At 50.3% G+C, this 26,990-nt stretch overlaps 13 protein-coding genes across 13 annotated transcripts; 3 read left to right on the top strand and 10 right to left on the bottom strand.

Annotated features, from left to right (window-relative positions):
* Positions 1 to 30: 30 nt before the first annotated feature.
* On the top strand, positions 31 to 4,324 carry BO85DRAFT_443621 (uncharacterized protein; the record flags this gene model as incomplete). The annotated part of the gene is made up of 25 exons (XM_025658882.1): positions 31 to 109; positions 159 to 232; positions 424 to 447; positions 554 to 577; positions 679 to 758; positions 807 to 893; positions 1,070 to 1,165; positions 1,219 to 1,347; positions 1,517 to 1,598; positions 1,652 to 1,720; positions 1,828 to 1,853; positions 2,033 to 2,115; positions 2,304 to 2,383; positions 2,444 to 2,638; positions 2,694 to 2,779; positions 2,858 to 2,913; positions 2,969 to 3,046; positions 3,101 to 3,129; positions 3,252 to 3,330; positions 3,587 to 3,666; positions 3,715 to 3,813; positions 3,854 to 3,950; positions 4,000 to 4,077; positions 4,163 to 4,205; positions 4,301 to 4,324. Coding segments are annotated over 25 exons (1,877 nt in total), but the record flags the coding sequence as incomplete, so codon positions are not given.
* Positions 4,325 to 5,351: 1,027 nt separating this feature from the next.
* Positions 5,352 to 6,664, bottom strand: BO85DRAFT_214316 (class I SAM-dependent methyltransferase). Its single transcript, XM_025654631.1, has 4 exons — positions 6,387 to 6,664; positions 6,211 to 6,321; positions 5,893 to 6,143; positions 5,352 to 5,826 (listed from the first exon to the last, which is right to left on the bottom strand). Exons 1-4 carry the CDS (start codon positions 6,443 to 6,445, stop codon positions 5,411 to 5,413), a joined length of 837 nt encoding a protein of 278 aa, XP_025509786.1. The 5' UTR covers positions 6,446 to 6,664; the 3' UTR covers positions 5,352 to 5,410.
* Positions 6,665 to 7,471: 807 nt separating this feature from the next.
* Positions 7,472 to 9,270, bottom strand: BO85DRAFT_214327 (uncharacterized protein). The gene is made up of 2 exons (XM_025654632.1): positions 9,207 to 9,270; positions 7,472 to 9,094 (listed from the first exon to the last, which is right to left on the bottom strand). The coding sequence occupies exon 2, from the start codon at positions 8,956 to 8,958 to the stop codon at positions 7,531 to 7,533; it is 1,428 nt and encodes a 475-aa protein (XP_025509787.1). The 5' UTR covers positions 8,959 to 9,094; positions 9,207 to 9,270; the 3' UTR covers positions 7,472 to 7,530.
* Positions 9,271 to 10,272: 1,002 nt separating this feature from the next.
* Positions 10,273 to 10,907, bottom strand: BO85DRAFT_443624 (cytochrome P450; the record flags this gene model as incomplete). The annotated part of the gene is made up of 3 exons (XM_025658883.1): positions 10,273 to 10,447; positions 10,531 to 10,697; positions 10,833 to 10,907. 3 exons carry the CDS (start codon positions 10,905 to 10,907, stop codon positions 10,273 to 10,275), a joined length of 417 nt encoding a protein of 138 aa, XP_025509788.1.
* A 719-nt stretch (positions 10,908 to 11,626) lies between these two features.
* BO85DRAFT_454421 (uncharacterized protein) lies at positions 11,627 to 12,076 on the bottom strand. Its single transcript, XM_025661283.1, has one exon. The coding sequence runs from the start codon at positions 11,924 to 11,926 to the stop codon at positions 11,699 to 11,701; it is 228 nt and encodes a 75-aa protein (XP_025509789.1). The 5' UTR covers positions 11,927 to 12,076; the 3' UTR covers positions 11,627 to 11,698.
* On the bottom strand, positions 11,627 to 14,382 carry BO85DRAFT_408971 (allantoate permease family MFS transporter). Its single transcript, XM_025657421.1, has 8 exons — positions 13,774 to 14,382; positions 13,628 to 13,723; positions 13,425 to 13,569; positions 13,309 to 13,369; positions 12,834 to 13,253; positions 12,427 to 12,775; positions 12,186 to 12,366; positions 11,627 to 12,133 (listed from the first exon to the last, which is right to left on the bottom strand). Exons 1-8 carry the CDS (start codon positions 14,021 to 14,023, stop codon positions 12,082 to 12,084), a joined length of 1,554 nt encoding a protein of 517 aa, XP_025509790.1. The 5' UTR covers positions 14,024 to 14,382; the 3' UTR covers positions 11,627 to 12,081.
* Positions 14,383 to 14,772: 390 nt separating this feature from the next.
* pyrG (orotidine-5'-phosphate decarboxylase pyrG) lies at positions 14,773 to 16,181 on the bottom strand. The gene is made up of 2 exons (XM_025657422.1): positions 15,866 to 16,181; positions 14,773 to 15,796 (listed from the first exon to the last, which is right to left on the bottom strand). Exons 1-2 carry the CDS (start codon positions 16,020 to 16,022, stop codon positions 15,120 to 15,122), a joined length of 834 nt encoding a protein of 277 aa, XP_025509791.1. The 5' UTR covers positions 16,023 to 16,181; the 3' UTR covers positions 14,773 to 15,119.
* Positions 16,182 to 16,393: 212 nt separating this feature from the next.
* On the bottom strand, positions 16,394 to 17,478 carry BO85DRAFT_454424 (MAPEG family protein). The gene is made up of 3 exons (XM_025661284.1): positions 17,095 to 17,478; positions 16,885 to 17,020; positions 16,394 to 16,825 (listed from the first exon to the last, which is right to left on the bottom strand). The coding sequence occupies exons 1-3, from the start codon at positions 17,124 to 17,126 to the stop codon at positions 16,535 to 16,537; spliced, it is 459 nt and encodes a 152-aa protein (XP_025509792.1). The 5' UTR covers positions 17,127 to 17,478; the 3' UTR covers positions 16,394 to 16,534.
* On the bottom strand, positions 17,470 to 19,451 carry BO85DRAFT_432592 (putative diacylglycerol O-acyltransferase (DgaT)). The gene is made up of 4 exons (XM_025658385.1): positions 18,984 to 19,451; positions 18,878 to 18,918; positions 17,815 to 18,817; positions 17,470 to 17,765 (listed from the first exon to the last, which is right to left on the bottom strand). Exons 1-4 carry the CDS (start codon positions 19,258 to 19,260, stop codon positions 17,566 to 17,568), a joined length of 1,521 nt encoding a protein of 506 aa, XP_025509793.1. The 5' UTR covers positions 19,261 to 19,451; the 3' UTR covers positions 17,470 to 17,565.
* Positions 19,452 to 19,709: 258 nt separating this feature from the next.
* BO85DRAFT_408985 (WD40 repeat domain-containing protein) lies at positions 19,710 to 22,346 on the top strand. Its single transcript, XM_025657423.1, has 4 exons — positions 19,710 to 20,034; positions 20,129 to 20,244; positions 20,318 to 20,518; positions 20,580 to 22,346. The coding sequence occupies exons 1-4, from the start codon at positions 19,941 to 19,943 to the stop codon at positions 21,987 to 21,989; spliced, it is 1,821 nt and encodes a 606-aa protein (XP_025509794.1). The 5' UTR covers positions 19,710 to 19,940; the 3' UTR covers positions 21,990 to 22,346.
* Positions 22,240 to 22,707, bottom strand: BO85DRAFT_385318 (uncharacterized protein; the record flags this gene model as incomplete). Its single annotated transcript, XM_025656590.1, has 2 exons — positions 22,240 to 22,360; positions 22,418 to 22,707. 2 exons carry the CDS (start codon positions 22,705 to 22,707, stop codon positions 22,240 to 22,242), a joined length of 411 nt encoding a protein of 136 aa, XP_025509795.1.
* A 267-nt stretch (positions 22,708 to 22,974) lies between these two features.
* On the top strand, positions 22,975 to 25,380 carry pex8 (putative peroxisomal membrane protein Pex17). Its single transcript, XM_025665438.1, has 3 exons — positions 22,975 to 23,116; positions 23,179 to 24,625; positions 24,679 to 25,380. Exons 1-3 carry the CDS (start codon positions 23,043 to 23,045, stop codon positions 25,261 to 25,263), a joined length of 2,106 nt encoding a protein of 701 aa, XP_025509796.1. The 5' UTR covers positions 22,975 to 23,042; the 3' UTR covers positions 25,264 to 25,380.
* Positions 25,365 to 26,659, bottom strand: BO85DRAFT_408995 (protein-S-isoprenylcysteine carboxyl O-methyltransferase). Its single transcript, XM_025657424.1, has 2 exons — positions 25,673 to 26,659; positions 25,365 to 25,603 (listed from the first exon to the last, which is right to left on the bottom strand). The coding sequence occupies exons 1-2, from the start codon at positions 26,427 to 26,429 to the stop codon at positions 25,515 to 25,517; spliced, it is 846 nt and encodes a 281-aa protein (XP_025509797.1). The 5' UTR covers positions 26,430 to 26,659; the 3' UTR covers positions 25,365 to 25,514.
* Between the last annotated feature and the right edge of the window lie 331 nt (positions 26,660 to 26,990).

Consider the following 26,990-nt stretch of genomic DNA (forward strand, 5'->3'; position numbering starts at 1 on the left):
ACTAGCTGCGGAAATGGCTGAATTATACAGAACACCCACACGCGACTGGCCTAGGTTGGGTGGATGGGATGGGCCAGGGTAGCGACACTCAACTATACACTGTAGACCTGTGAGTACTTCCCTGATGAGCTTCTGATCATACTGGCTGACTGGTGCAGAACACCTACACGCGACCAGGCCTCGGTTGGGCGGATGGGACGGGCCTGGGACAACAACACGCACACACAACACAGTAAGTACTCTCTGACTTGACTGCCGATTTACTGACCCGCACAGGACTCATAACGGGTCTGGCCTCATGGTTGGATGGATGGGCTGGGCCTAGAAGACCTTATATTATATATACGCACCTGCGATCTAATAGCACAGTGACTACATCCGAGTTGGCTTCCAAATGACTTTCGATTTACTAATCTTGCACAGGCTCATCATCATACCCGGCCCAAGGTAGGGTGGCAGGGATGGGCCTGGGTTATATATACTTACTTTCTAACACAATACAGTGAGTGTCCCCGAGTTCACTTTCTAGTACCTTACTGACTCATCAGCGTAGGCGCGACAACATACCCGGCCCAAGGTAGGGTGGCAGGGACGGGCCTGGGTTATATATACTTACTTTCTAACACAGCACAGTGAGTGTTCCCTGACTCGACCTCCTGTTTTACTGACTCATCATAGGCGCGACAACACTTCTGGCCCACGGTAGGGTGGAAGGGACGGGCCTGAGACAACAGAGCACAACTCGACAACACAACACAGTGAGTATTCTCGGATTTGTTTACATAGTTAGTACTGACTTCGTCTAGGACTCATACGGGTCTGGCCTCATGGTTGGGTGGATGGGACGGGCCTGGAAGACCCTATTATATATACTTACTTCCATATACGACATAGTGAGTACTTCTTCAGCTGAACTTCTCTTTTTTTGCTGACTTCCAATAAGCGCGACAACTTCTCTGGCCCCATGGTTGGGTGGATGGGTCGGGCCTGGGACAACAACTCGCCACATACAACACAGTAACTGCTGAGTATTCCCTGACTTGCCTACCCGTTTACTGACTCTTCACAGGCGCGACAACTTCTTTGGCCTCATGGATGGGTGGATGGGATGGGCCTGGAAGACCATATTATATATACCTGCTCGGTCCTAACACAGGGGTTTACAGTAAGTGTTCCAACCACAGCTCTCCTTGCACGTGCATGTCTAATATTCTACAGGCTTCGGCAACAAGCCAGGCCCTGGTTGGGTGGCAGGGACGGGCCTGGGCTATTCGACGCATTTTAGCTGTCGACATCGGACATAAAGCAGTGTCATGCCAGCTGCCACATCTGGGCATGATGGACTTTGTACAGTCATCGTGAAAACCTTCAGCTAACATCGGTTGGGTGGATGGTCGGGCCTCGAAGGTCATAAGTCGCCATTATATTTTCAACATTTACAACGCGGCAAGTACTCATGTTCCTGAATATGACTCTGACTCATCTGGATAAATAACTGACTCCACGACAACTACAGACATCAACAACAAACCAGGCCCTGGTTGGGTGGCAGGGATGGGCTTGGGTTGTAGCACGTAGACATCGGCTCAGCACTAGATGTAAGTTTTCCCATTTATGGCTCACAGATAGCAGTGTGACTGACTCTCTACAGCCTTGAGCGAACCAAGGCGCGGTTGGTTGGTAGGGACGGGTTGGGTCACTTCGGTGACCCGGCACTGGGGTAGGTCCTCTCATTCATCGCCCACGGACAGCAAGTGTGGCTGACTTCAACAGCCTCCAGCGTATCAAGCCCTGGTTGGGTTTGAGGCATGGGCTGGGCCGCTGTAGTAGACACAGGTGACCCAGCACTAAATGTAAGTATCCCCATTTGTGGCTCCTGAATAGTATTGTGGCTGACTTTCAGCAGCCTCCAGCGAACCAGGCCCTGGTTTGGTTAGCTGGCTGGCACAGGCTGGGTCATCGGATTCAACATCCAACACACAGTTAGACTCCTCTTTCAGTTCTCGATTTCATAGTTTCTGACATCTTGCAGGGTTCACACAGTGAACCAGGCCTTGGTTGGGTGGCTGGGACGGGCCTGGGACATCGGACGCGGGGGTGGAGGGTTTGGGTCAAGTAAGTATCTCAATCTTCGGCTTTTAGATGGTAATAAGGACAGACTGCCTTCACCTTCATGGTGGAGCGAACCAGGCCCTGGCTGGGTGGCAGGGACGGGCTTGGGACGTAGTTGTAGACTTCGACAACACAGCACTGGCAAGTATTTCCATTCCCATCTCACTGATCGTAATAGGCTAACTATTCAGGTTTTACCGCTCCAACAAACCAAGCCTTGGTTGGGTGGCAGGGTCGGGCTTGGGATATCGGATTCAACATCCATCAAATAGTGAGTCCTTCGATGTCCGACTGCCCTGATCGCACGTGTGGCTAACTACAATGTCCACAGGCTCACTCCAGTGGTGGACCAGGCCTCGGTTGGGCGGTTGGGATGGGCCTGGGACATCGGACACGGGAGAGGGGGGGTTAGGTCATATGAGTGACTTACAGATCAAGATTAACTGCCTCTACTTTTGCATGGCCCCAAGCCTTGGTTGGGTGGCAGGGATGGGCTTGGGTTATCGGATTCAACATCCACCACACAGTGAGTCTTCCTATTCACAGCCGTCCATAATATATGTGTGGCTAAATATATACAGGGTTCACTGCAGTGGTGAGCCAGGCCTCGGTTGGGTGGCTGGGACGGGCCTGGGACATCGGACACGGGGGTGGGGGTCGGAGACATGTAAGTGCTTAAATGCGAGACCCGCGAAAAGATAGGGCTGACCTGCTCCGACTTCATATGACTTCGCAACGAACCAAGCCTTGGATGGGTGGCAGGGATGGGCTTGGGTTATCGGATTCAACATCCATCATACAGTGAGTCTTCTCATTGACTGCTCGTTTGATCGACTTTGTCACTAACCACGTACAGAGTTCACTGCAGTGGTGAACCTCAGGCCCTGGTTGGGTGGAAGGGACGGGCCTGGGATCTACTAACTTTAACAGCAAAGTAAGTCATCCAACACATAGCTCTCTAGCTGAAGGTGTAGCTCACTTTCTACAGGGTTCACTGCAGTGGTGAACCAGGCCCTGGTGGGTGGCAGGGACGGGCCTGGGACATCGGACACGGAAGGGGGAGGGGGGTTGGGGATTATGGAAGTGACGTTGCTAGATCCGCAGTGTTGATACAAGACTGCATTGTCGACTGACTGTAGAGTGTTACCCGACAAACACATCATGCCCTGGTTGGGTGGATGGGACGGGCTTGGGATACCGACTAACCACAACAGCACAGTAAGTGTTCTAGCTCATTATGCTGGAGAAACTTGTGGCTGACTGTTTACAGGTTCACCACTGCAGTGGGCCAGGCCTCGGATGGGTGGACGGGACGGGCCTGGGACATACTAACCTCTACAGTTCACCACTGCAGTGAACCGGGCCTCGGATGGGTGGATGGGACGGGCCTGGGTCATACTAACTAACTTTAGCAACATAGTAAGCTTTCGAATCATCTCTACTTTATAATGTGTGGCTGACTGACTCTCTACAGGGTTCACCACTGCAGTGGACCAGGCCTCGGCTGGGCGGTTGGGACGGGCCTGGGACATAGGATCCAACACCTAATACACAGTAAGTGTTTGAATAGTTCGAGCCATTGTTCCTCGGTTGTAAATATAGCTGACATCTACAGGTTCACCACTGCAGTGAGCCAGGCCCTGGTTGGGTGGCTGGGACGGGCCTGGGTCATCGGACATGGGGTGGGGGGCTTTGGGTTGTGTAAGTCGTTATAAATTATGGCTTGGTATTGGTCAAAGAGCTGACAGGCTTCACCTTCTGCATTACTCGTTGGAGGACCAGGCCTTGGATGGGCGGTTGGGACGGGCCTGGGTATCGGATTCAATATCCACTATACAGTAGGTTACCCACTCTATGGCTGTCCAGTTGCATGACTGACTTCTACAGGTTCACCACTGCAGTGAGCCATGCCTCGGTTGGGCGGCTGGGGCGGGCCTGGGACATCGGACACCGGGGAGGGGGTGTGTAAGTAATATCTGATCAAAGGATGAAGGGTTGAAAGCATGACTGACTGATTGAACTTTTCGCATAACCTTGCAACGAAGCACAGGCCGGTTAGACTGTTGTGGTGGAGTATGATCACCCATCGTTTGGTATGTAAACCGCCAACAGTGGATTATTTCTCGGAGACCAGTGTGACTTACTGAGCACTAGATTGTTTCCTGGGACACACACTGCAATGGAAAAGTATCAGTTCAGAGGAGCTGTCTAGTACACTTCTAAGATAGACCATCACTGAATTAAGCCATATCTTGTGCAATATCTGGACTCGTAGTAACTATGTCAGGCAGACGGAACATTGGTTGGCTGATCGGCGAGTTCAGAAGAGTAGCATGAATGCCTTCATTTGTTGGTCGCTTGGCTCCTAGTTGTGGCTTCATTTGCTTCAGAACGACTCCTACGAGTACGCATTCTGACTTGATGGGTTTTATTTACTGAGCAAGAGTTCCCGTCAATAACATCCCCAGACAATTTAGAAGCGAAAGTAGTATTATTCCAAGCCAACCATAGTCCTCAAAGGAGAGCCAAAGCGACCAACTCAGCTACCACCACATCATCAACACGCAACCTTAATCATAACATTCACAGTATCCACAAATTATCTCTCACGCCGGCATACAATCGCCTAGTGAAAAATGTTACAGAGATAACTCAAGAGCGAGATAGACTAACTATAATCAAGCAGGAGCAAAAGACAGCAATCTTGACGTAACGAGAAACAACAAGAAAGGACTTGTATTGATTCTACACTGTACTGTATACTGCCAACTGGGATCGAGAGATCCTAATGTACCGTTCTATATAGAAAGTTCTTGAAGTTATCTGATTGAAAGCAGCAATGTTGATGGTAGGGAGCTGATATGGATAAGAGAAGAGAAGGAAAGGGAAGGGAAGGGAAGGAAGGCTGGGAAAGAAAATAAGATAGAATGAATGAAGGAATGAATGTATTACACGCAAATCCATTCTATGTTGATTGGATACTAAGTGGTAGGTAGGTAGAATAATTGGACCGGTCGTAGGATGAGGACAGGGATATATTTGAATTCCGCGAGTACTGGTTGGGTTAGAACAAACTGATTTATTTGGGTGGTACTGGGGAGTAGATGAGAAGTAAGTTTTGATTAGGAGGTAGGGGACTAGTCACAGTAAGATATATGATTCAATCGTGGTCGAGATCCTTTTGTTAAATGGAGGTAGATTAGTGTACGTACATCCTGGTAGAGAGGCGATGTTGTAGAGGAACAGCCTACAGATGGCTGGGGATGAGAGTAATAGCATTGTTTTACCAGGACTGCTTCTATAATTCTGTACCTGTGGCCTTCCGTCCAATAACTCTATAATATGTATACTGAAGATAAGAGCCCTCTCTGGAAGCCTTGGCTGCGTCTCGGATGGTTGTCCTCAGTTCTTGGACTTTCTGCTCGTTCATATCCTTGTTTCTGGTGAAGACTTCGAGGGCCACCATTACAGTCTCAAACAGGGATTGTGCGATATAATGTGGGGGGTCCCTGCGATCAACATCGACGTCGACGAACTTGGCTTCTTGGAAGCGAGTCCCCAGGTCGGGAACCCAAGAAGTGTAGAACCTTTCGTCGTTCCCTCGAAGGACGGTCTCAAACCGCTTCAATGGTTCGTCGCTTATATCAGGTCGAATCTTTACTGGTCGGATTGAAGACATATCTGCATCAGTCCACTGAAGGTAGCCGCCTGGTTCTGTTCATCGCTTTAGGTTAAATGAGAGGTCAAGGTAAGTTGCTGGGTATTGGAAGCAGTACGAACTAAGTAGTCGGGATAGATTATTCAGAGCATCCTTGATCTCAGAGTTTCGAAGGACAATGGTAAAAAATCGTACATTGACCAGATCGTATGCACCGACTAGGTGCTCGGGGACTGGCGATTTGACGTCCCAGTAGTGCAGGGTCACGTTTGGTGGGAGCCATTCGCGGAGGGGGGCAGCATCGAACGAAACGTCGAGACCATCCAAACGAACGGATTCTGGTAGTTTACTGGCTAGATCTGTGAGCCAGATACTGGAAGTTTGTTAGCTGCTGAGTATAGTGCATGTGACTGGTTGTTTTGTGTTCTTGACAGACTTACGCGGTGCCGGTCCCAACATCAGCGATTCTCATTTCCGGGTTTGCTGTGCAGATACGTGGGTGTATGTGACCTTGGTAGACTTGTCCTACCAACTGATGCATGGCATTGATACTATATTGTATGAGAATGGGTGTATATAGCGATTGTCTTTCGGATTAATAGGTCTTTAGCCATACCGAACGTTGTCAAGCCAGCTCCTGTCCAAGGCATATTCCTCAGCTGCAGACGTAGTCATTCTTTCTTCTGGTAACGAATGATATACTAGGATTGCAAATTTCTTGGATTGTCAGCGGAATGCGCGCGGCAGACATAATCAAGGGTGCTGGAAAGAGAAGGAATTTGGGATTAAATAAGAGAATGACGCTATTTTCTCGCTCAACGATATACCGTCTGGAAAGCTGCTGTGTCACAGGTTTCTTTGCCGATCTCTCTTGCTCAGCTGACTAGTATCCCTTTCTCAAGGCGTTGCGCATGGGTAACGTTGGTTTACGGTATTCAGCAGTGGATGCACCTCGTGCTAAGTCATATCTTCACGCAACGTCTTCTCCACGAGTGAAGATGTCTCTAGCCCGCCCACCACACCTGTTGGGCTGATCTGCGTCGTTCAGCAGGCTTTTGCTCAAAGCGTAAATAGCCGATGTAGCGATAGGACCAGGTAGGCGTAGAAACAAGATCAAAAAGACATCGAAGTGAGTCCAAGTGTGGTTATGTGGTTGTCAAAGCGAGCTAACGAAGCATCACAAGCAGGGCAGAAGACGAATGCAAAGACGTGGACAGCCGTGAGATCATCCCATTTAGGAAGCCTGCAGCACGATAGAGGGCGTGGCGATGCTTGCTGTTGAAGTAGATTGGATCCAACAGAAAGCTGAGTGATAAGAGGGTAACGGTTTGGGAAATTAGGAGGTGGAAGACACATAGCGCCCTAGTCAGACTTTACCTCATCAGTATCAGCCCATTCAGGATGTTAGGATAGGTGTGTTACATTATAATCCACGCACTGCACCGAAAATCCGGTGAGACTCTATTGCGTAGAGGATCAACGGCATGTTGTCATCCTTCACGGGCTGAAGAAATCCTCGCCTTCCAATAGGAGGAAGTGGAAGAAGACTGACAATCCTGCAAGGGAAGGTTAATGCGGGACAAAACAGGAAAGACCACCACCAAACGGTGCAAACTCTTTCTTCTTTCCTACCAATCACTACTTGTTATGAATAAAATTGAAATCAAGAACAGATTATCTCGAGCCGAACACTACTAGCCATTTAGACGGACATACTGACTGTGTCCATATAGCCACCAATCCTCGCATCGAGTCACCTTTCAGCAAAGCAGCGGCGACCATTTTTCCGTTGGGCCGGTATACTCTGCGGCATGATCCATAACCCACCAAACCGGCTCCATACAAGCAAGTACCATGTACGTGCTTATGATGTTCAGGCAACTGCAGTCGGTGTACTTCGTCTCATATGCCTTACCAAGGAGCGGCACGCGATCTGCCCAGGAGGTCTTCTTATCATACTCATGACAGCCAGGACAGGTCTCAAAATGAGCCAAACAGTTGCGCAAAAGTTCGTCATACCGATCTTTGTTGCGGCACCGGTTGCGGAGGTCAAAGTCGTGCGGATCAGAGCTGGGCGGTAGCGGGTTCATACTGTTCAGGATAGGGTCGCCGTAAGGATCATCGGTAGGCTGAGTGTTCGCATCACGGGGTACAAGATTGTCGAAGAGAATTGGGGTCCTATACCGCTCCATGTAGACCTGCCAGGCCAGAACACGGCCAGCAATGTAAATTGCCCAGTCTGCTCCATTATCAACAGCCCAAGCCCACACATCAATGCAGAATCGGCGGAACATGTTGTTCGCCGGCACGCCACGATGAGAAGTGACTACTGTAATGATATTGTAAAACTCATTGGCTGCGTTGTCATGCCGGTAATCGCATGCGTCGTGCATGAATATCTTGGCAATTGCGACAGCATCTATAATAATGTCATCTCCTATCAGAGAGCCTTGCTCGAGTCTTGCTTGCAGAGTCAGAGCCCGAGCAGAAGAGTTAATCAGTCGATAACGGATGCTTTGCAGTTCGTCTTCTGGCCCTTTCATTCTCTCTGCCTTCGGATGAAGAACGTCAAGATAGGTAGACTGTGCGGTTGTCAACCAGGCATCCATCACCTTGTGATGTTCTCCACCATCGGGATGGCAACGATCAACATGAGCAATATATTCTACCAAGCGCTGGGCAGACATTTCAAGCACGGGGTACATATCCTGGCAGAAGTGATAATAATCGGGAAACGAGGCTAAGATGGCGCATGTGCCAGTTCCAAGCAAGCAGTCCTTGCAAAAGACATTATTATCGATTAGACACCAGGAGTATCCATATGTCACCTCCGCAACCGCATGCCAAAATGGAGTGTCGGGGACATCGTAACCCTCAGCCATGGATCGCAGGTGGAGTCTTCCGCGCGGAATCAGGCCAGCGCGTGGAGGCGCCTTGACAGGACGGGGAATGTTGGAAAAGTCCTTCAGGGTGCGCGTCCATGCTAAGCCTTCCTCCTTTGGATAAGACTTCATGTGCTTGTCGTAGGATCCTACCGGGTTTTCTGGATGAAATAACTGGGGCCCAACAGTTGGAACCCAGGATTCTCTGAGTCCAGGAATGGCCAAGACACTGGAAACTAACTGCTTCTGTATTTCTTCTCCACGTTCGACGCAGTAAAGGCTGGGTCCGAAAAGGCCTATCTCCATGTTGCGTTGCTTTGATCAATTCACGCAAAGTGAATTTTGAATATAGATTTAGAATTGAAGAAACTCTTCAGAAGTCAAGACAAAGAGGTTTTGTGAATGTAGATGATCAAATTCGTCTCCAGACTACTTAAATGCTCTGAGATGAGGAGTCAATACCAAGTAGTAATGGGGAGCATATTTATATCCATACTGTGGACAAGTTAACCTGCGCAAATCTGAGCACTGATACTAGTAGGGATAAGTGTCACCGGCAAAGATTTCCGCGTGAACGGTTTCAGCGTCGCCACTATCTGCAATGTGATAGTACTGTCCTACCCAAAGGGGGGTGGGGGGGGGGGGGTCCCTCTGCATAGATAGGTGCATATGTTGTAAAGACGATCTATGTCAGCCAGCCACTAAAAGCTATCAACAACACTGCCGGTCTTCGGCATGTAGTCACCGCTTTGATCATGACTGGGGCCGTGGTTACATCGGAGTTTGGGAAATATCAGTGGAAAAAGCAGAAAAAGGGGGGAGGGAGCAGGAGCAGTTCGTTAATGGAGTACTTATTTGAGTATTAGATGTGCTGGGACAGTACCTCAAAGTTCATGTATGCACTTCAATCACAATCGGTATCCAATGACAAATTTAGATAGAATCTCACAAGGGATGACTTGGAAGACATACTTTCGTAGAATTCATCACAAGTAAAGATCTTCATTGGGTGGCCTGATAAAAGGATGACGGATCTGTGCGCTGTGAGAATACTTTTACGCCTGGCGAATAGGATCGAGTATGCTGCTATTCTTCGTATCTATATGACCTAACCACTCATGTGAAGTTGGTTGAGGCGCTTATGCCTGATCACCTACTACTGCTATCACACACAAGATACTCATCATCACTGAAAGCATACATGGTGTCTCAGTAACCAGAACAATTCAATCAGCCTCGACTAAATCCGCCTGACGGGCGGGTGCCAGTTGCCCTCCCATGTTTTTATAGAATTTTCTTCTTCAAAAGTACTATAGAAAAAGGCTCTTGCGTAGAGAGTTGACTTACACCAAAAAGATGGTTCGATCGACGAAGTCTGTCCACATATGGATTGGTAGCCTAGCAATTGGAGTGCCAACCACTGCCGTTAATCGTTTCCGAATTCCACCCGTGTGTTTTATTTTATTTTATTTTTTTTCTTATTTTTTTTCTCTTGTTTTCTTTTCTTTTCTTTGTTATTAATGCGGCCGTCGGGGATTCGGAGCATAGTCCTATTCTCCCTACACAGTCCCGAGAAAGATACTTACCATCAGCGTATGGTTCTGCCTTTCAAGCACCCATTCATGTGGTCAGGATATCCTTGACCACTACATTAACAGTCGCGTGGCCCTTTTCAGGGCGTGGAAGCAGAAAGTTCCGGGCTGTTCGAAGTTCATCTTCCGTGGCATTGTATAACTCCATATCGTACCGGCGTATCAAGGTGGCTACGGTCAGATAGAGTACCGCATAGGCCAGACTGTGAGAAAGATTGGCATCAACTTCCGTACATATCTCAGCGCAGACAATTTTTATTGCATCTAGTGAAAGAACATTACTTACTTGATTCCGATGCACTGCCTACTGCCTTTAGAGAAGGCAACAAGAAATGACTTCAGGTTGACATTCTCTTTTCCGGCACGAATCCAACGATCAGGATCAAATGTATCTGGATTGGGGAAGATTGCGGGATCTCGGTGGACGAAATAGTCGGATTGCCCAACCGGTGTCTGGGGGAAAAAAAAGGTATGTTGGATCAGCTCGTGTATCCATAACTGGTGTGGGATGCACTGAAACTCACGCCAGCGGGTATCGTGTATTTCCGTATATCAGCGGCTCATTTGGAGATATTCGAGGTGTGCGACCTGAAGTTCCTGAGAGACGAAGTGCTTCGTTGATAATAGCGGTTCATAGAAGAAAGAGGCCTTGTAGTAATCCATGTTTTCAGTATAAGTTGGTGCTCTAGGAGTTGGCTATCGTGGCTGTCGATATTGCAACGAGCTGGTTGATCTTGTGGACGGCGTTAACGTTAGGCAAACGCGGGTGGGTGGCGCTTGAAGAAGGGGGCTTAGAGATTCGAGTGTCTGCTCCTTCTTATGCTGCGTTCACGCCGCGCAAGGGTTAAAGTCAGTAACTAATTCAGGTAGCATTGGATGTTATGGATAGGTGCGACCAATAGTCCGCAGACGAGATACCGCCATGTCATGCGTTGGAGCACGAACGGAACCCAACAGTCTCACAAGATCTGCAACCAGCATTCGGTTTAGCGAGACATAATCCATGAAAGAACGCTCAAATTCCGTTCCGGCAATGTACTTGGGGCAGAAAAGATAGCTGTATGCTCGAAGACGTTATTAACCCGATGATGTGCCAGGCTTATAAATGGAAGCTTACCTAGTAAAAGACTTCCGATATCACGAGAGAAAGCCCATTGATTTCTGAGCGGAGCCAGTCGACAAGAGGTCGCCTGATTCGTGTGTCAGCAAGGGATAATATCGTGGTTGTTTGCCGAATGTCGTGGCATCGAAGCTATCGAAGTTTCAGCTCAGCTACTGCCAAGTATCCCCCGCATCGGCTCCAGAAATATCGCCGACAGGATGATATCTGTGAAACTATATCCGAACATTGAGTTTAGAATAGTGCTCAGCTGAGTGGATGGTGCGCCAACAGCGAATGCTTTTATTAATGGAATGGTCATTCGATTTTTTCGAATTGGTCACGAAGTAAGTAGTTATAGCTTTGATTCCTCCAAGGTAGCGATCGGTGGTGGTGGTGGGCCTGTGGTTTGGATGTTGACCCACTGCGCTGCATCCCCCGCAGTATCGCTTTGACTGATCGGATGAGTTACGGAAACCCTCTTTGTCCCCTCTACGGTTGCATCGATGAAGTACTGATATGTTTGGGATGGTAGGATTATTGACCTTAGTGGGAAGAAACGACATGAAACTTGGCAGGACATATGAACCACCGGTTATGTGATATATCTTCAAGATTGTATCGTCATGGCTAATTTCAACTTGACTTAAAGAAATAGGTAATCATAGAAGAACATTGTGGTCATCAACTTTGGCATTAACAGGCACCAGGCCTTATAATAAAGGAATCTAGCTGTCCTCACAGCACATATACAAGTTCATGGTTCTCCCAATCTGTAAGATCCATCCATCTGGTATATGGTTAGATAGATATTCCACAATATCAGGAATGCATTGACTTACTCTTGGTTTGCCATTGGCGCGTAACCTGGACTTGCACGGACACGGGCCTTCTTCTCGTTTTGTACACGGTACCACCACCAGATGAACGCGAGAATGAACAGGCAGACGCCCCAGCAGACGATGATGGTAATTTCTGCAGGAACATAGCGGGGTGCGTCTTGGGGACGGAAGACTTGGGGGCCTTAATTACATGTCCGTCAGTTGTGATGTTCCATCAATACGAACTGGGATAAAAGCATACCGATAATGTTTCCTGCACAGTATCCAATGAGGTAGATCGCCGCAACAGTCGTCTTCTTCGTGTAGCCAGCTACGTTAGACGAAATCATAGCGAGCAGTGCCACAAACGGCGTCGCGCTTGCCAGCGTCATGTAGTAGCCTATTAACCGACCGACATTATTTGTAAGAGGGAGTGCAACAACAAGTATCATGCCGATAATGGAAGCTATGAGACCGCCCGTGCTGCAAAGCAGCTGTTGGTTGGTGTACTGTCCGAGGAAGCCGCTTCCGAGCAGGGAGATGACTTCGATGGCACCGGCGGGGACACCGTAGATAAGACTCTGTTCTTCTGTGTATCCGAAGCTAGTGATCTATGGCAGCCGGGCTGGTCAGTACATGGTAGGTTGGACAGGGTAAGGGCAAGCGAACCAGTTGGCTGAAGAAGTTCGTAATGCCGCCGTTGGGGATATCAGCGATGAGGGCATAGAAGAAAAAGGCCCATGTCATAGGGTCTAACAAAGCTTCCTTCACTTGGTGAATCTTGAAATGCTTGTTTCCGATTCCTTGCTGATTGACACGCACACGCGCAAGGGCAAGGACACGGTCTTCCTTCTTGAGCCATCTAGCGTTAAGTTGATTATCTGGAACAACCCAGAGGAAGATCAGTCCCAGACAAACAGTCAAAAGGCCAGTCACGAGGAAAATAATTTTCCAAGGCTCAATGGAAGAGCCATGACGGTCGGTCCCAACGGCAATACCATACGCAACCAAGCCACCAAAAATCTGACCCCATCCGTTGAAGCTGAACCAGATGTTGACTCGACTGCCTTGTTCTGCTTTGGTATACCACTATTATATGTAAGATAATCGAAGATTGGCTGAGCCGGAGGGTAGTGACACTCACCTGAGAGGTCAGCAAAGCAAAACCGGGGGTGACAGACGCTTCAAAGACACCGAGAAAGAATCTGAAGGATAGTGATCAGTAAGTGAAGTGGAACATGCTTCGAACAGGCTATTTACCGGATAGCAATGGCGCCAGAGAAGTTATTTACTGCGGCAAAGCAGCATAGGATCGCTCCCCAGATTATAATGCAAGCGGCAGAGTACTTTCCCAGTGGAAGTCTCTGAAGGAGCCGGTTGGTCGGGTATTCCCATGCCAGGTAGCCTTTATTGTGTCAGTCCAGTGTACCATGTATCATATTGGTAGAGTGTGTTGGACTAACCGAAATAGAACAGACTTCCAAGCCACTGGTAATTGTCGCCGACGAGATTCAAATCTGTCTTGATGCCCATAATACTAGCATAGGATAATGTTGTCTCTGCGAATCATTAGTATGAACCTTGGGAGGCTACCGCGGAATACACTAACTGTCTAAGAAATTCATCCCATAGACAAGACACATGATCGGCATGATGTGCCAGTCGATTATCCGAAGTATCCTTTTGTTTGTCTCCTCATCGAGTGTGATAACTTCACCATGGAGGTCTTCGAAAACCGCCAATGCCTCGTCTGCATCCTTCGCGTGCTCCGCAATTGTCGGGTCAATTTTCTCTGTTGTGCCAGTCTCCTCATCCACCGTCATTGGTGGGGGAGACTTCTCAGTCTTCTCATCCGCCATGTTAAATCTGGCTCAGAAAGGAGGGTTAATTGGGTGGCCGCGGCAGCGGGGAAGAAGGGAGAGGTTGTTAGTAGTCGTCGGAGAATTTTCAATCTGGCGACAGCTGTCTCCTTTTAAGGGATGTCACCTCATTCCGAAAACTCGTCATCCGACCCCCATCGGAAGCACAACGAGGCGAGTTTCTTTTATCAACTTGGCGCAGGGGGTCTCACTCGCTACCTCGGTGATAAGCCGCTGGTCAATGTCATGTTATCTGGTATCAATCTGGGGTAACGGACGAGGAGCTTATCGATGGAACCAATGGATCCACGTCTCCCAGCCGAAGGCCCACTTAGAGTGTCTTGGGCAAAGATGAGGGGAAGCACTGAGATGGCCCAGGAGTGTATTAGTTAGTAATGATGATGAGGGGAAGTTGGAGGAGATCGCGAGAAGGTTGGGGCGACACCAATTAGAGACCAATGAGGACCGGCATCGGGGTCTTATCCATTGGATGAAGTAGCCGAGAGCAAGCTCGAGCATCCAACTAAACTAGTAAAGTTTCACGGGAGGCGATAGGATAAGGATGGGAATGGAACGATGGAAGGATAGGAGCTGCATGGATCGGCCCTTATCACGCGACGGACATGGCGTCCAACGCCCGGATGTGACGTCTGGGGCCTCGGGCTGGGGGTGACTGTCTGGGTAAGTTTTGCAACGATCAGGGAGGAAGCATGTCTAGAGGGCAAATTCTTTTAAGTCCGCCACATATTCTCGGAAGTATCGTACTTCAATTGCAGTAACTGGTTGGGATGCAGTTGAAGCCGAGTCAGCATTGCTTATCTGCGACAACAATTAAGCTTATCACCGCCCTTATCAGCCACCCGTCGCCATTTGCTCTACGCAAGAGTTACAGGACTAACTGCTTATCTGCATCAAATCGTCGTACCGCATTAATCCCGTGCCACACATAATAGCCTGCAGGATCAATACCGTTTTGACATCCGATGCCGCAATCTGACTATCCGTGCTCGACATTAGGTTGTATGCGTATCGTTGCGGCAAGTTGCATTTCTATATCATTCATAACCATCAAAACTTTTTCCCTCCTTTTATAGTATTAGTTTCCGCCGACACGGGCCAGGTACGCCTCCCAACCTTCCTTCTGGTACTGTTGCGCAGCCTGCACCGGGTCCGGCGCGGCGTAGATACCGCGACCCGCGATAATGAAGTCAGCACCCCGACCGATAGCCGATGCGGGCGTCTGGTACTGCTGACCGAGCTTATCTCCCTTGGAGGAAATGTTCACACCAGTCGTGAAGACCACAAAGTCCTCCTCATCCGAAGGAGAGCTGACTTCCGACTGCACCTCACCCAACGAGCGGGTCGACACAAATCCCATGACGAAGTTCTTGTATTTCCGGGCATAATCGACCGAAGAAGTAGTGTACTGGCCGGTGGCCAAGGAACCCTTAGAGGTCATTTCCGCCAAGATCAACAGACCACGTTCGGGACCGTAGCCGAAGTCCGGTGCAGACGCCGTCTGAGCGAGAGCCTCGACAATACCCTCGCCGGGCAGGATGCTGCAGTTGATGATGTGGGCCCATTCCGAGATGCGGAGGGTACCACGGTGGTATTGCTTCTGGACAGTGTTGCCAATGTCAATAAATTTGCGGTCCTCGAAGATGAGGAAGTTGTGCTTCTGCGCAAGAGCCTTGAGGCCCTCAATGGTCTCGTCGCTGAAGTCGGAGAGAATATCGATGTGGGTTTTGATCACGGCGATGTAGGGACCGAGACCTGCAGTCCGGTATCACCGTTAATAAGTTTGCATGCAGCATAAACAGGCAGAGTAGCGGGTCGGCCTACGGTCAGCAAGATCTAGTAGCTCCTTAGTGGTGGTAACGTCGGCCGAGACGGTCACATTGGTCTTCTTGGCCTCAGCAATTTCGAACAGCCTCTTGGCCAGAGCATTGGGGTGCTTGCTGGCACGGGCAGTGTAGGTCAATTGCGACTTGGAGGACATGGTGTCGGTGGAGGGGTTAATGCGGGGATGAAAGAGGTTTGTGCAATGAGAGTAGCTTTAAGTTTCGATTGATGAGCCCGAATTGGTAGATCCAGAGATGCGCAGATACTACCGAATAATTTAGCAGCGACTGGCCCTTATAATGAGGTGAAACAAATGACAACGTTCAATGTCGAACAAAAAGAGGAAGCTCAGTAAAATCATCGCGAGCCCCTCCACGCACCAGCCACATCGGGGGTGGATTGCTCCGCCTCCGACCCGTGGGGTTCAGCCACACCTGCAAAGGCGGAGTTCCCTTCCATTGAATGTGCCACACCCGAGGTTCATTGGAGAGCTCGTATTCCCTGCTGCACATGGGGAAATAGACCACGTCAATCAGAAAGCCATTGTCATTGCGGACCCTAGCAGTACGCATAGTAAACGCGTTGAGTAGTAATATACAATAGTAGAGGTTATTACATATAGCTGGTATAGCCAACACCGCCAATCACACCCACGAGGTCAATCCAAACTTAAAAGTAGGAAATCAACTCCCTCGCGACTCCAAAAGAGGTCAATCCCCAAAGAGCTCCCTGCGCAAGCAAGTAGAAGCTGCCGTACAAACGACCGCGACCCCGCGGCTTGCCGGAGTACACGTATCCGTAAAGGAACAGTGAGCGACCGAGAACCCAGATGCTTCCAAGGCCAGTTGCCAACTGGGGGTACTTCAATCCAGCCACCAGGATGAAGAGCATAGTTTGGCTGGAGTTCTCAAGGAAGTTGGCATGAGCGCGCTGAGCGCAGTTGAACTGCTCAGCCTTGGGCTGCACGATTGGGAATGTATGTTAGCTCGAGGAATCTTGTTCGTCTGGGGTTGGCTTACGTTGGTCTTGCACTGCTCTACGGTCGCATAGCAGTGAGGGTAGGGGCAATCGGCGTGCTTACGGAGACGAGACACGACGGCGCCATGGACGAAGCTCAGGACGGGGATGGCGCCCAGAGCGACGGCAATGACGGAGCTGCAGGATGATTAGCATCAGGCTATATGGGACCTAGTGGCATTGTTTGCAGGGTTTGTAGAATTGGCACATACCCGTAGTTTTCAGGGACGGTCAGAGTAAGCATGGTGGAATATTAACTTGTAGTGTTTTCAATTTGAATCGGCTATGACTAGGCGGTATTAGGAAGTCTAGAAGAAGCCGAAAGTGATTCAGTTTATATAGTCGGCGATTGATGGGGCGCAAGAGCGGCCGGATGCGGATCCAGAGCATCCTTGGCGGAACCCTGAAGACCCGACTCCGACAGCATTGCCATTCACACCCGAAGAAATAGTCAACCGCGAACAGAACACGTCCTATAATGGGCACTGCAGTAAGCAAGATGAATGAGACAGAAGAACCTAGAAGGTTCTGTTGTGAGGAGCGCCGATGGTACAGAATCATTGACTTTGCTTGCTTTGCTTTTCGACAAAAAAAAAAAAAAAAAAAAAAAAAAAAAACAGGCTAAAGTTGATGGCATTTATTTACATCTATGGCAAACAGCGGACAAGAACGTGCCACTACGTTCACATTCGACTCACACTACCATACTTCGCTTGCCAGGCAAAGAAGTACAGCAATGCTCCCAAAGGCTGGCCGACAAGACAGAAACTGACCCAGAAAATGGAATTGCCTATCACCTTCCCAGTAGGGTCTTGGATCTTCTCCAATGGGGCGGTGATAATGATCAGCGGTAGTTGAAACATCATGCCCGCAAATGCCACACCTGACTTGGTTAGTTTGGGCCGAAAACAAAGCGGGAGAATGATTCATACCGATAAAATTATGCGTGGGAATACCCACAAGAACCTCATGCAGGACAGCAGAGAGAGCGAAGACAACCGTGCTCGCCGCAAGAGGATGCCACCCACGACCAACAAGCGGCGAGTAGACATGTCGCTTCATGAAGAGGTATACAGGCCGGTTCCATGACCGCCAATACACTCCAAGACTGGAGCTATTCCACCAATCAGTGTAGAACTCACGGTCTCCGAACCGCATCACTTCGGCCAAAGCATTCAGCAGTGACTGGAAGAGCGCAAAGAACCCGGCCAGCCAGATGATAAGAGAGATTGTGGACAGTTTCATCACGCGCTCCAGAATAGATGCGATGTCCATGACGGCAATCTTGTCGATCGAATTGCGCAAGACGGGGGCCGCATACTGAGCAGATAGAAGCCAGATGAACACGGCTAGGCAGAAGAACTCAGACAGGCGCTTGGCCACGAACGACCACCGGATGTGTGACGATCTGGGGTATACTGGCTGATAAACTAGCGTAGGCGCCAACCAAAAGTAGACCAGGTTCCCCAGGGTGATATTGTTGGGGTATGGGCAAGCCGAATATATTTCCGGGAGGGCGGATTCGACAGAAGGGTTAAGCATGGCCTCACGGAGGTCGCGATTGGTGAAGGCATACGAACAAATCTTGAACGACACAATAAGAGCTTGAAGCTCACAAAGGGTGCCGATACCTGGGTGGTGAACATAGAAATACACGACAAAGCTCGTAATTCCCAAACTCAGAAGGGTGTTCACGCAGTGGAAGAAAGCGGAGATCCACCATGTGTTTTTGAAGATGCGTTGTTCGCTCTCATTTGCCTCGGTCGACCCGTCCTTCTTCTTCTGGCCAACAATATTCTTAGCCTGTCTTGCCGCGGCCAGCTCTATGAGATAAGAAACGTAGAGGTGGAATGGGACGAGCGCAAAGAGAGCGGAGCCGAGCACAACATCCTGCCTCCGATAATCGTGGCATCTGATGCAAATTAAGACACCATACTATTCGAAGAGGTCAGTTAGGCTTGCGTTGATGAATGTTGATCCTCAGAAGTGGCTTACTTTCATAAAGTTCTCAATGATGAGTCGGAGGTTCATTGCGACTAGATCCGGAAACAAAGCATTAGCCAGAAGCGGACACACGGGTAAGAAGGATGGGCAAACCAACCCAACACTATGACCATAAGATTTCGGAAGCCCAGGAAACTCGCCGTGACGTTGGGTTCGCGACTGAGACTGGAATGCCGAATTTTCGAATGATAGGCTTCCACATGACGATATTTGCTTCTCCTTCTCCAGTTGGTCTTGGTGGCGCCATTCGTCCCTTTGGGAGGATGACCGTTGGAAGCTTTCCCGTTCATGGGCTTTTGCGGGGATGTGTGTATGTCAGTCCCAGTACTGATAGCAGTACTAGCGCTATGTGAGGCCTCTTGTGTAGGAGACATGTTGATTTTGTTGTGGGAAACGAGCCACTTTTGACAGTGGAGTAGTATCACAAGCCCGAAGTATAGGGAGACTTGTAGTTTAGCAGCTTGTCTGGCCTCGGTTCAAACCAATTGCGGGAAATAGCTTAGAACGCAGGACACAGAATCCCACCAGGGTGCGCTGTCCACGATGGACATGACAGAAAACTGGACAAGTTTTAGAGGGGAGAGGGGGAAAAGGAGGGATAAGGTAGTTTTTAAATACTAATAATGGCCACAGGGAACAGCAGCGGGGGTTGCAGGGGAAGAACGCATAATTGCGGCGTCGCAACGGCCTGGCCTCAGGCCGATCGAGGCCGTTGCGGGCCTAAAATTCATGGCAGCGCAGCGGCTGGCTTTGTCGCGGCCAATGACGGTCGCGCAGCCAAGGGCGGTTGCTCTTCATTCGACGCTCCGACACCCAACGCCATCACCAAAGCGACAATCAAACCAAGCGCTGCTCCTGCTCCTGCTGCATGCACGACATGGTCGATTGGCTCTAGCTGGGGATCTTACCACCAGGTTGAGCATCGGCTAGCTGTCATTGCTTCCTCCCGTTTGCCTCCCCTGTCATGCTAGCGACTGTCTCTCCGCTTCCTCCGTCATCCTTTCTTTCTTCCTTGTAAACCTACTACCTGCGTTCGGCAGTGCGCTTTGTCGCAATGGCTTTTTACGACGACCCTGGGAATGATGCCCAGCCATTTGGGAGGCCTCCGAAATCCTACGAAGGGGGAATTGCTGGGCCGCGACGACCGAGTACGTGTTATACGATCCTTTGTCCCGATGCGTTCACATTTGTTTACCCCTCTACCTTCGTTTTTCGTTTGGCGAAGTTAACCGTCAATTGTAGGACTCGTGACGGACTATGGATCATCGATGGTACAATGGATACGCACACGGAAACCTCGCTATAAGGGTGGTCATCAGATTGAGGTGGAAAGGCCTAGTGCAAGCTATGTTGTGGATGTAAGTGCGACAGACGTCCGCGCACATTCTGATACAACCCCTCAACTGACACGAGCGGAATTCTCTTTGTTAGATGCTCCCACCTCTTGCCCGAGTTCATTCTCCAGCGGACACTATCCCGGTGCGGCATTTACATCAGTCAATCGGAAAGTCGAAGAAACCGATCACTGTCGTACGATGGACACCGGAAGGAAGGCGCCTGCTGACGGGAGGCCATACGGGCGAGTTCATGCTCTGGAATGGAACTGCCTTCAACTTCGAAACAGTCATGGATGTGCGTGTTGTTTGCTTGCGATTATCTGCTGGCCGACGATTTGTTGCTGATGGTTGAATAGGCACATTACGACCAGTTGCAAGCTGGAGTCACCTCCTTAGCTTGGTCTCACAGTCATGACTGGTTGATATCCGGAGGACAGAAGGGTGACGTGAAGTATTGGCGACCTAACTTCAACAACGTTGAGACGATCGATGACGCACATCACGATGCTGTTCGCGATTTAGCTTGGTCACCCAGTGATACTAAATTCCTCTCCGCATCCGACGACACAACACTGAAGATTTTCGATTTCACTGCGAGAACTTGCGATACCGTTCTTACCGGTCACAATTGGGATGTCAAATCCTGCGACTGGCATCCCACCAAAGGTTTGCTTGTGTCTGGGTCCAAAGACCACCAAGTCAAGTTCTGGGATCCGCGCACAGCAAGATGCTTAACAACGCTTCATAGCCACAAGAATACTGTCACAGCGACGAGGTTCTCCCGCGTAAACAATAACCTTCTAGCTACATCGTCTCGGGATCAAACGGCGAGAGTCTTCGACTTGCGCATGATGCGAGATATTTGTATCCTCCGAGGCCATGAGAAGCCCGTCTCCTCTCTTACATGGCACCCGATCCACAGCTCTCTCATATCTACTGGTAGTGAGGATGGATCTCTATATCACTATTTACTTGATGAACCTAATTTGCCCTCCGGGCAGATCCCTACAATTGCGCCATATGACAGCAACGACCCGGCTAACACGCCGGCGCAGGTGATATACCCTGCCCACAAGGTACAATATGCGCATGGTGCCACCATCTGGTCCCTCGATTGGCATCCTCTTGGTCACATTCTTGCATCCGGATCTAAAGATAATTTCACACGGTTCTGGTCCCGTGCCAGACCCGGGGAGACTAGTTACATGAAGGACAGGTTCCATATCGGAGAAGAAGCGGCGGAAGCTCAGGGTACATGGAGCAGGGGCTTCGGACGGCGGCAGATGCGTGAAGAGGAGGAACAAGAACTTCAAGATGAGGCGGAGAGCTTGGTCGACCAGAAGAAACCGGCCGGTATGTCGTCTCTTCCTGGAATTCAATTCGCACCACCTGGCGCCGCACCACAGCCAGACGGGATGGGTTCGATACTGCCCGGGATTGGGGCTCCCCAGCCCCCGCCCCAGCCGGGGTTTTCCAATTCTATGCCACAGATGGATCCTGGGCGTTTAGCAGCTCTTTTGTCGAGCCAACCGCCCCCTCAGCCGAACAACTTCCCTCCTACGACTGGATTGCCAGGGTTTCCCATGCACCCTGCTATGTCGGGGACACCTCCGGTGAACGTTGACTTGGCGGAACTGCAGAAGCAGCTTCTTTCCCAAGGAATATCGCTGCCCCAGAACTTCCCGCCGCCAAACTTTCCTGGCATGCCCGGGGGACTTCCCGGCCTGCAAGGGAGCAGTACGCCCGATCACGGATATGGAAGATGATTCCAGCTGCGGCATCTAGTGCTCAAAAACTCGGTTGGCCCGTAAAGATGGCGCAATGCCAGGTCGCTCGGTTGCTGGCGTGGCCTCAATAACTTTCAGCGAACATTATGTATGTATTATAGTCGGTTTCGACGAGGATCTGCGCTCTCGACCATAATAAGACGATCATGCTGTCCGTGGGTACCTGTTATCGACACCGCAGGTAAGGGAATATTAGATGTGGCCAGGTCGGCATCCCGATTCGTCTTCGTCATAGTCCTCCTGGGATAGGGAAACTAGATAGAATGAGGACCAACACATTGATACCACCCCACAAAAGGGGGATCCAGGTCGACATTCTGAAATTACCCGCTTCATAAACTGCACCTAAACTATCAAATAGTCAGATCACTGCGAGTAGTATAGAACGTAGCATCAAGAGGACTCACACGAGGCCAATTATACTCCCCGCTAAAAGCGCCTCCAATCCACCTATGACCATGTATACTAAGGGAACCGCAAGACAGGCTTTCCAGCTTCTGCATTGCATGGCCACAGCCCATGCCGCGACCAGCAGATGGCTTGCGCCATAGAAGATCAAGGTCCAGTACAGAGTAAAACGCCAAATGTCCTTGTTGTAGTAGAGGTAGTATGCACCAGTACTCTTCGTTGGGAAGAGCTCATAGAGGGACGGAAAAGGAGGCGTTTGATAGTTGATCGGAACCCGGTTGTCGGCCATTGGAATGCAAAAAGGCTACCCGGCCTGCCACATGGACTAATTGAGAGTCATAAGATGAGCACGACCTGGTAAACCGGCCGACAGCCACTGATGCGGACATATACCACGGAGGCCAGAAAGGGTCGCGAAGCTGATAAGATCCGCTCGGAACGGAGGAGCTCGTGGTTTGCACTGTTTGCTCCCGGCACGACGAACCTCGGCAGGTGATCTGGGGTTCTCCGCGGCAACTGGAAGCAGCTGGTTTCCGTTATCTCCCCATACCTCTCTGTCAGTCTCACTTGGGTTGTGTCTAATGTCCACTTTACTGGTTAAACCATTGACGCCCCTTTGACATCATGGCGACTGAACGCTCTTTGGGTGCTCTTCTGAGATCGCTTCAATTCTCACCTGACCTTCAGGATGTCTTCACGTATGATAGCCTCCCCCTCTCCGCACCTCGGCTGCGCGGACGCAACTGACCGACTTCGCTAGTTTGCTTCCCACGGCGACCAGCCTTTTGACCGTCCTTGGAAACCCTCTGAATATTACTCTGCTTGCGTCACAGCTGCTAGCAACTCCAGCTATCTGGGACCGTCCTGTCGATCTTCTCACGTGTCGCAAGATCCTCAGCATATTCAACACAGCCGCCATCGCGATAGTACAAAGCGAAGCTTCAGACGATTCAAGGACGCCCTACACACAGGCTAGAAAGATCGAACGTGAGGACTGGGTCAAAGCTGTCATCAATGGAGCGGATGACAAGTCGCCGCGATGGAGACACACAATCTTGATTGGGGGGCTACTGCTGGGTTTCGAGGGACAGAACAGACAGGGGTTGCCGTGGCACGTTCGGCGGAAGCTAGAAAGGGCGCTTGTGACGGCTTCACAGCTTGCGCTTGAGGAGCTGGATCCCCGGAATGAGATTGACGGTCGTTGTGTCACGATGGTCCTCAACTACACCTTTGAACTGCTGTCGGACTCGGAAAGGAGCAGGCTTGACTTCGACGTCTTGCTACCGGTCATGGTCAATGCGACCTATGCATCACCCGAAGGCCTGGAGGGAGGATACTTCCTGGGCACTGTGGACAAGGACATTGTGGAAGCTCCTGGCAAACAATTCCAGTGGTTGGCGCAGTCTGACACGTTTGCTCGTGTGACGGCTATCTCGTCTAGTCCCCTCGTGTCTGCCCTAGGACCGCTCTCCCGGCTCATGGCACATGCAGTAGAGAATGCAAAAGATTCTGGTCTGGTTGCGCAAACCTTGGACCATATCACGGACTTTGTGCGTACGCTCATGGTGCAGTGGCGGTTGAACAAGTTGTCGGAGGTCGACAAGTCCGAGGAGGCGGAGTTCCTCGACGCTGAGTCCTTGAGGACCACCATCCCGGGACTTTGGAGACTGCTCCGTAATTGCCTGTATTCTATTGTCATTGTTCTCCGGGCTGTTCTGGGAAGAGTGATCAATGACCCTGTGCTGGCTGCTCACCGCAGTGCTCCGTTCATATCCATGCAGGTGCTTCACATACTGCGGAATCTCTACTTCATATCATCCCGCATGGGCCAGAACGCTTCTTCGCAGCACATGTTTGTCACCTTGACAGCTGTGGATATCCTATCACACTACCCCGATCTGGCCGAGAATTTCCTGAGAAGCATCAAGCCCAGTGAGCTCGGTCAGATCCCCGACCATCCTATAGAGCGATGCCTGGATTTGTTCTTCCTCAACACGTCGGAACTCTTCACTCCCTTATTATCTCCTGCATGCAGCGAAGAGCTTCTCGTTGCAGCAGCCGTTCCCTACCTCCCAGCCGGCGGAAATAACCATCTCCTGGAGATCTTCGAAGCCGCCCACAGCACGGTCCTGGCCGTGTTCGCCATCCCGAACAACGCCGCCGTAGCAGCCAAGCATCTTCCATTTTACATCGACAACCTATTTGCTGTAAGCTACCTTCTCATTACCCCTATATTCCTCATATTAACAATCTATTACAGGTATTCCCCGAAAACCTCTCCGCGCGACAGTTCCGTCTAGCCTTCAAGACCGTCATCCAAGTCACAGCACCGCCCTCCCCAATCGCCAACACCCAACGCCTCCTCCCATCAATCCTCCTCGAAGTGCTCTATGACCGAGCCCTCCACGCATCCGACCAACTCCTCCCCCAATCATTATCAACTCAACTCGACGGCCCCGACCTCGGCAAATCCCCGCCCGTGTCGGAACAAGCAGCGCTGACCCTCGCGCTCATCGACAGTCTCTGTTTCCTCCGCGTGGAAGACCTCGAGGAATGGCTTCCCCTCACAGCGCAATTACTTAACAGCATCAAGACACCAGATATGCATAAGCAATGCGTGGAACGGTTCTGGGAGGCGCTGAGTAGCGGCGAGATGGATGTCGAACGGGCACATTTCTGTGTCACATGGTGGAGTACGCGTGGTGGCAGGGAGCTTGTTCTCTACGGAGATGAATTCGGGGCTGATGCGGAGCATCGACAGGATGAAGCTGAGGGGCAGGGGCAGGGACAGGGGGCGTATATGAGTGGTGCTCTTGGGGCGGTGGCGAGGGAGAGTAAGCTTTAGCTTCTCCCCTTGTTGTATATGAGGTTGTATATAAGGGTGTGATTTTACACAGCATGGGGTCACGATAGCCACGGCGTTCATGGAGCATTGATACCTTTTGCTATTTAGCGATGAAATCCCACTTTTCTTTTTTATTCCTTATATATTAACATCCAAATCAAAATCATACAATCCCCCCCTTCTTTACCAACTCCACCCAGAACGAAAATTATATGTATAGTCTCAAAGATACCAATATAAAGCACCACCAATCAATGAATCCCCGGAATCCCCACCCAACTCCTCTTCCTATACTTCTCATACTCCTCCCCGAAGAACGCAACCAAGAACTTCTCCTCCCCTATCACAAAACCATTAGCACACACCCACAAGCCATAAAAACAGGAAAAGGTGGAGGGATCAAACTTACTCCAAATCCTCCCACTAAAAAACCTCCACAACACAACCGCATACGCCAAAAAGCACACCCCATTCCCAAGAACCAACTGGGTCCCCAACCCCCACCAAAAGAAGCCAAAGTAACTCGGATGTCTGAGGACAGAATACACACCGCCCGTGACAAGCACATGCCCTTCCCGTCTCGTGACCTGCACCGTATGATTGAAGTTACTGCCGGCTTGCGCCATGGCCACGCTGCGGATCGTCTGGCCCAGGACCATCAGGAACAGGCCAGCGGCTACTTGGTAGGTTGTGAGCGAGGGGGGAAGGTATAGCGGCACCGGACGGGTGGTGAAGTAGGTGTGCGTGAGGAGACATTCGAGGATGGCGGAGCCGTGGGCGATGTGGTAGGTCCAGCCGTTGGAGGTGAGGAGGTAGGCGGAGACGGTGGCGAAGTGGGTGTTGTATGCGGCTGTGGTGTAGTATTCGAGGAAGTGGAAGAGGGAGAGCGAGGAGAGGAAGAAGGGGATGCGCCAGAGGGGGGTGTATAGGGGGTCGCCGTAGAGGAGGGGGAGGAGGGTTAGCGTGCTGGTTAGGCCGAGGAGGATGCCCAGGAGGTAGGCGTGGAGGGAGATGCTGGAGAGGGATTTCGGGCCGTTGGGGAGGATGGAGGTGTCTGTTGTTGTCGTTGTGTGGTTGTTGGTGGTGGGCGGTGGTGGTGGTCGGTATGGGCGGAATGGTGGTGATGGGGATGGGGAGGGAGAGGGGGAGGGAGGGGAGTGCGACATTATTGTTGTTGGTGTTGAGGTAGTTGTTGGTAGGTGTAGTGGAGGTTGAGATTTCTGGTGTTGTCAATGGATTGTCATGCTGAAGAGGGTGCTGAATGGTGTTTATATGGAGTTGTTGAACAATCGCGGGAGTTTTTGGAGAACAATATTAATTGCGATCCAATGCGGAGGAGCTCCGGCGGATGGGCTTCTGATTGGTGGGTTGTGGGTACTTTGTACTTGTGGTAATGTGATGGGTCGCTGCGCGCGAGGGAAAGTTGACTTATTCTAGAGGAGATAGTCGATGTGTCTTATGAAGTTTGTATGGGGAAAGTTGATAGATGATAGACTGGAGAGATTGTCATTTGGATTGGAGGGATTGTTTGTTATACTGGGTATTGGAGAGTTGTGCTTTTGCAGAATGACAATTATGGCTGGCGATGCGGAGAGTGAATTGGCTTATCTCCAGACGGCTTGCAGTCATAACCACTATATCTATGGTATGCTATCAAGTGCTTTGTATATATCAGTGGCAATATATTTCCCATCGATGCTAGGCAAGTGTAATCAGGTAGGAGTCTA

The sequence above is a fragment of the Aspergillus piperis genome, assembly GCF_003184755.1.
Source record: "Aspergillus piperis CBS 112811 unplaced genomic scaffold BO85scaffold_38, whole genome shotgun sequence".
Lineage (NCBI taxonomy): Eukaryota > Fungi > Ascomycota > Eurotiomycetes > Eurotiales > Aspergillaceae > Aspergillus > Aspergillus piperis.

What these genes read in the sequence shown, in the direction of transcription:
- pyrG (XM_025657422.1), bottom strand. Translation starts at nt 16,022, where the DNA reads ATGTCCTCCAAGTCGCAATTGACCTACACTGCCCGTGCCAGCAAGCAC. An exon ending in GCTACTAGATCTTGCTGACC is followed by an intron (nt 15,797 to 15,865) that starts GTAGGCCGACCC and finishes ACCGGACTGCAG; the next exon opens with GTCTCGGTCCCTACATCGCC.
- BO85DRAFT_214327 (XM_025654632.1), bottom strand. Translation starts at nt 8,958, where the DNA reads ATGGAGATAGGCCTTTTCGGACCCAGCCTTTACTGCGTCGAACGTGGA.
- BO85DRAFT_432592 (XM_025658385.1), bottom strand. Translation starts at nt 19,260, where the DNA reads ATGTCTCCTACACAAGAGGCCTCACATAGCGCTAGTACTGCTATCAGT. An exon ending in TCTTATGGTCATAGTGTTGG is followed by an intron (nt 18,919 to 18,983) that starts GTTGGTTTGCCC and finishes TTCCGGATCTAG; the next exon opens with TCGCAATGAACCTCCGACTC. An exon ending in TCCCACGCATAATTTTATCG is followed by an intron (nt 17,766 to 17,814) that starts GTATGAATCATT and finishes TAACCAAGTCAG; the next exon opens with GTGTGGCATTTGCGGGCATG.
- pex8 (XM_025665438.1), top strand. Translation starts at nt 23,043, where the DNA reads ATGGCGACTGAACGCTCTTTGGGTGCTCTTCTGAGATCGCTTCAATTC. An exon ending in GACCTTCAGGATGTCTTCAC is followed by an intron (nt 23,117 to 23,178) that starts GTATGATAGCCT and finishes CGACTTCGCTAG; the next exon opens with TTTGCTTCCCACGGCGACCA. An exon ending in ACATCGACAACCTATTTGCT is followed by an intron (nt 24,626 to 24,678) that starts GTAAGCTACCTT and finishes AATCTATTACAG; the next exon opens with GTATTCCCCGAAAACCTCTC.
- BO85DRAFT_408985 (XM_025657423.1), top strand. Translation starts at nt 19,941, where the DNA reads ATGGCTTTTTACGACGACCCTGGGAATGATGCCCAGCCATTTGGGAGG. An exon ending in TGCTGGGCCGCGACGACCGA is followed by an intron (nt 20,035 to 20,128) that starts GTACGTGTTATA and finishes CGTCAATTGTAG; the next exon opens with GACTCGTGACGGACTATGGA. An exon ending in ACTTCGAAACAGTCATGGAT is followed by an intron (nt 20,519 to 20,579) that starts GTGCGTGTTGTT and finishes ATGGTTGAATAG; the next exon opens with GCACATTACGACCAGTTGCA.
- BO85DRAFT_454424 (XM_025661284.1), bottom strand. Translation starts at nt 17,126, where the DNA reads ATGCTTACTCTGACCGTCCCTGAAAACTACGG. An exon ending in ACCGTCCCTGAAAACTACGG is followed by an intron (nt 17,021 to 17,094) that starts GTATGTGCCAAT and finishes ATCATCCTGCAG; the next exon opens with CTCCGTCATTGCCGTCGCTC. An exon ending in TAGAGCAGTGCAAGACCAAC is followed by an intron (nt 16,826 to 16,884) that starts GTAAGCCAACCC and finishes CCAATCGTGCAG; the next exon opens with CCCAAGGCTGAGCAGTTCAA.
- BO85DRAFT_454421 (XM_025661283.1), bottom strand. Translation starts at nt 11,926, where the DNA reads ATGTCCTGCCAAGTTTCATGTCGTTTCTTCCCACTAAGGTCAATAATC.
- BO85DRAFT_408971 (XM_025657421.1), bottom strand. Translation starts at nt 14,023, where the DNA reads ATGGCGGATGAGAAGACTGAGAAGTCTCCCCCACCAATGACGGTGGAT. An exon ending in TTGCTTTGCTGACCTCTCAG is followed by an intron (nt 13,254 to 13,308) that starts GTGAGTGTCACT and finishes TACATATAATAG; the next exon opens with TGGTATACCAAAGCAGAACA. An exon ending in GCGCCAATGGCAAACCAAGA is followed by an intron (nt 12,134 to 12,185) that starts GTAAGTCAATGC and finishes ACCATATACCAG; the next exon opens with ATGGATGGATCTTACAGATT.
- BO85DRAFT_408995 (XM_025657424.1), bottom strand. Translation starts at nt 26,429, where the DNA reads ATGTCGCACTCCCCTCCCTCCCCCTCTCCCTCCCCATCCCCATCACCA. An exon ending in TTTTAGTGGGAGGATTTGGA is followed by an intron (nt 25,604 to 25,672) that starts GTAAGTTTGATC and finishes GTTTTGTGATAG; the next exon opens with GGGAGGAGAAGTTCTTGGTT.
- BO85DRAFT_214316 (XM_025654631.1), bottom strand. Translation starts at nt 6,445, where the DNA reads ATGACTACGTCTGCAGCTGAGGAATATGCCTTGGACAGGAGCTGGCTT. An exon ending in AGCTGGCTTGACAACGTTCG is followed by an intron (nt 6,322 to 6,386) that starts GTATGGCTAAAG and finishes CATACAATATAG; the next exon opens with TATCAATGCCATGCATCAGT. An exon ending in GATGTTGGGACCGGCACCGC is followed by an intron (nt 6,144 to 6,210) that starts GTAAGTCTGTCA and finishes ACAAACTTCCAG; the next exon opens with TATCTGGCTCACAGATCTAG.